A 2,772-nucleotide genomic window follows, 5' to 3' on the forward strand; every position below is an offset into this window, starting at 1 on the left:
GCTGCGGCCGGCGCCCGCCCTTAAAGCGGCTCTTTCATTTCGTTTCTCTTTATTTCACGTTATTTTCGCTCCTTCGCAGACCTCCGCGTCGCCCCCCAGCCCCTCGCTCTCCGGCTGCCCGCCGAGGCTCTGTCCGCTCTCCTTCGGCGAAGGCGTCGAGTTGGACCCCTTGCCGCCGACGGAAATCAGGTAACCGCCGCGGCGCGCCGGGCCTGGCCCGAGCGGCTCCCCTCGCAGAGCTGCTGCGCGGGCCCGGCCCCGGGCGCTCTCGCAGGGAAAGGCTTTTTTCCAGGAAGACTTCCTGGATTTTGCTCTCCTGCTTCTTATTTCGTTGCATGGCTCCCAAGCGTCGCCCTTGTGCGGGTTAAACGCCGTCGCGAGGGAAGGTCTTCGGTGTGGTAGTCTTTCCGAGAGGCTGTTTTATTAGAGGAAAGGAATTTTGCTTTTCCTGTGACTTTGTAATAAGAAGTTTCTGTCTTACCGACTATCGCCAGTTGCATGAACTAAAAGTCAGCATTAAGGGATGTCCACGGGCGTGCTTTTCAACGCGCTGCATCGCTTTGTAGCCTGTGAATCGCTCCCGCGGCCGCCGCGATTCGCACCGGTGAGGGACGGCGGCTCCGCGCCCGTGGGGCGCCTGCCCTGCCGCAGGCACCCGCGGGTGCTCAGGGAACCCCTGGGCGCACGGCGGGGAGGAGGGGGGCCGCCTCTCACAAACCGGGCGCTGCAGCAGCGTCCGTTTTGCCGGTAGACGGTTTCTGCGCTTGGCGGCTGTCCTCGCGGCTCAGCGGCCGGGTCCAGAGCTGAGGATGCGACCTAGAGTCCTGCCAGCTCTTTTTCCGACAAGTGCTGCCTGCCGTCCCGCGGTGGAATTGAAACCCGCCTCCGTCTCTCTCTGGTACTTCAGGTACACGTCCTCAGTTAAATACGACTCAGAGAAGCACTTCATCGACGACATCTACATGCCCGTGGGCTTGAGCGTTTCCTCCTGCAGCCAGACGGTCGTGTGCGTCCCGAACTGCACGTGGCGCAGYTACAAAGCGGAGCTCCGCTTCGAGCCCCGCAACAAGCCCCTGCGCTTCACCAGCACCACCATCGTCTACCCGAAGCACGCCAAGACTGTGTACACCACCACCCTGGATTACAACCGTCGGAAATCCCTGCGGCGCTTCCTCTCCAGCGTCGAGCTGGAAACGTCGGAGTCCCTGGGGAACGACTGCGTCCTGGACGGTTGCTGACTGCCGGCTGCGGTCCGGCCCGGGCGCTGCGCTAGCCCCCCGTTAGCTAMAGGGGGGGCAGACCGCAGCGCTCCGGCCGGGGTAAGGGACCCTACTTGTCGCCGCCTGTCTCAGCTCYTAATTCCTGCTTTAAGCACGAGAATGGCCTGACCCCAGTCTTCCGCGGGAGCATCCCTTCGTAAGGAGCTTGTTTCGTCGCCTTAAAAGTTGTTAGTTCCCTCCCCTCCCCTGCAGTGCAGTAATCAGATAGAAATAAGGGGAAGTATTTTTCTAGAGAAAAAGTTAATTGCAATTTCACAGGTAAGGAAGGATCGGGAATAGCGTCTGACAGGTGGAAATGCATTCGCCGCTTTGTAGCRGTGTGCAAAAATAAGGGCAGTTCGCTCTCTTGCAGAAAATCTACCAGATCATTTGATTACATACGAGCAGAGCTATCATTTGTGTCAATTTAAACCATGGGGCTGTTTTCTCTGACACAACGATCTCCTGAAATTTCCTGGAAGAAGCTAACCGGGAGAAAATCTGGAACTCTGCATTTAACACGTACAGAAATGTTACCCTGCTGCATTCACGTCCGGTTCGGAGGTGCGATTTGGAAAGAGGATTTAGGAGCGGAGTGGGGGAAAACTGCTCTTGCAGCTCCAGGCAGCCAAGCAGGGGTCAGGTTATTCACGTTATTCGGGCGAGCGGAACAGCGCGTTYTCCGTGCCGACTCCTGCAACCCTGTTGGCTCAGTGTAACACGCGCACGTTCGCGCGCGGCCTCGTAACGGAGAGCGTCAGGTTGAAAAGTGCTGCTGCAAAGCCAGCCCTCGGCAGCGAGGCCTCGAAGGCGGCGGCGGCGGCCAGTCTTGCCTGTGCTGCCCGCACTGGCCGAGTTAGTAACCAGGAAAGGTTTGGAGAACCCGCAGCGTGCGATGGGCCGCGGGCGGGGAAGGACGTGCTGGGATCGGGCGCGAGAGCCGTCGTGGTGGCGGCTGCGGGTCCTTTCCGAGGAAGAGGTAGGCAGGAACACGGCTGTGTTTTATGGCCAAAGGGAATAACTTCGGATTCTGCAGAAGTCCAGCTGGATGGTGTGTGCGTTAGTTTGTCATGTGCTTTGATGGAAGTCGCAACGTGGAGATTTCCTACCTTGCCCGGGRGGTTTTCCTGCAGCGGGGTGCGGGGAGGGTGCTGAGGTGGGGGCGTGCAGGCGTGCTGAGCGGCGCGAAGGGTTCCCGCGGGGCTGAAAGCGCAGCGGGGACGGAAGGCTGGAGCTCGCGTGGTTTCGCGTTTGCTTTCTTATATATTAGCTCAAGGCAGAACGTCCTTAATCTTTGGTACTTGCCTGAGAAAAGCAGACCCTACAACAGTTCCCGGGGACGCAGCATGCCGCGGACGCGGGGGACGTGCCGAGTTCGGGTCGCCTTCGCTGCTCGTCGGAGCAGCGCAGCCTTCCCGCTAAGCTCCTCGGCGCCGGGCACGCCGCGGCGCCCCGGGGCCCGGCCGCTCGGAGGGGGCGCGAGCCGGGGTCTCCTCGGGGGAGCCGCCGCGGC

General features: G+C 60.5%; 1 protein-coding gene across 2 annotated transcripts in view; it reads left to right on the plus strand.

Moving 5' to 3' along the window:
• RFLNB (refilin B) overlaps window positions 1-2,766 on the plus strand; it is a 3,828-nt gene extending 1,062 nt beyond the window's left edge. The window contains exons 2-4 of one of the 2 annotated variants that reach the window (XR_014895370.1): window positions 80-189; window positions 908-2,415; window positions 2,530-2,766. Coding sequence is in view for 1 of the 2 variants with exons in the window: in XM_085301315.1 (XP_085157441.1) it covers window positions 80-189; window positions 908-1,238 (441 nt within the window). In the remaining variant the exon portion in view is untranslated. Of the gene's footprint in view, window positions 1-79; window positions 190-907 lie in introns of both variants that reach the window. The other variant, XM_085301315.1, reaches the window with a different exon arrangement.
• The last annotated feature ends 6 nt before the right edge of the window (window positions 2,767-2,772 follow it).

The sequence above is a fragment of the Rhea americana genome, unplaced genomic scaffold (genome assembly GCF_003343005.1).
Source record: "Rhea americana isolate MKP2758 unplaced genomic scaffold, rheAme1 scaffold_175, whole genome shotgun sequence".
Classification (NCBI taxonomy): Eukaryota; Metazoa; Chordata; class Aves; order Rheiformes; family Rheidae; genus Rhea; species Rhea americana.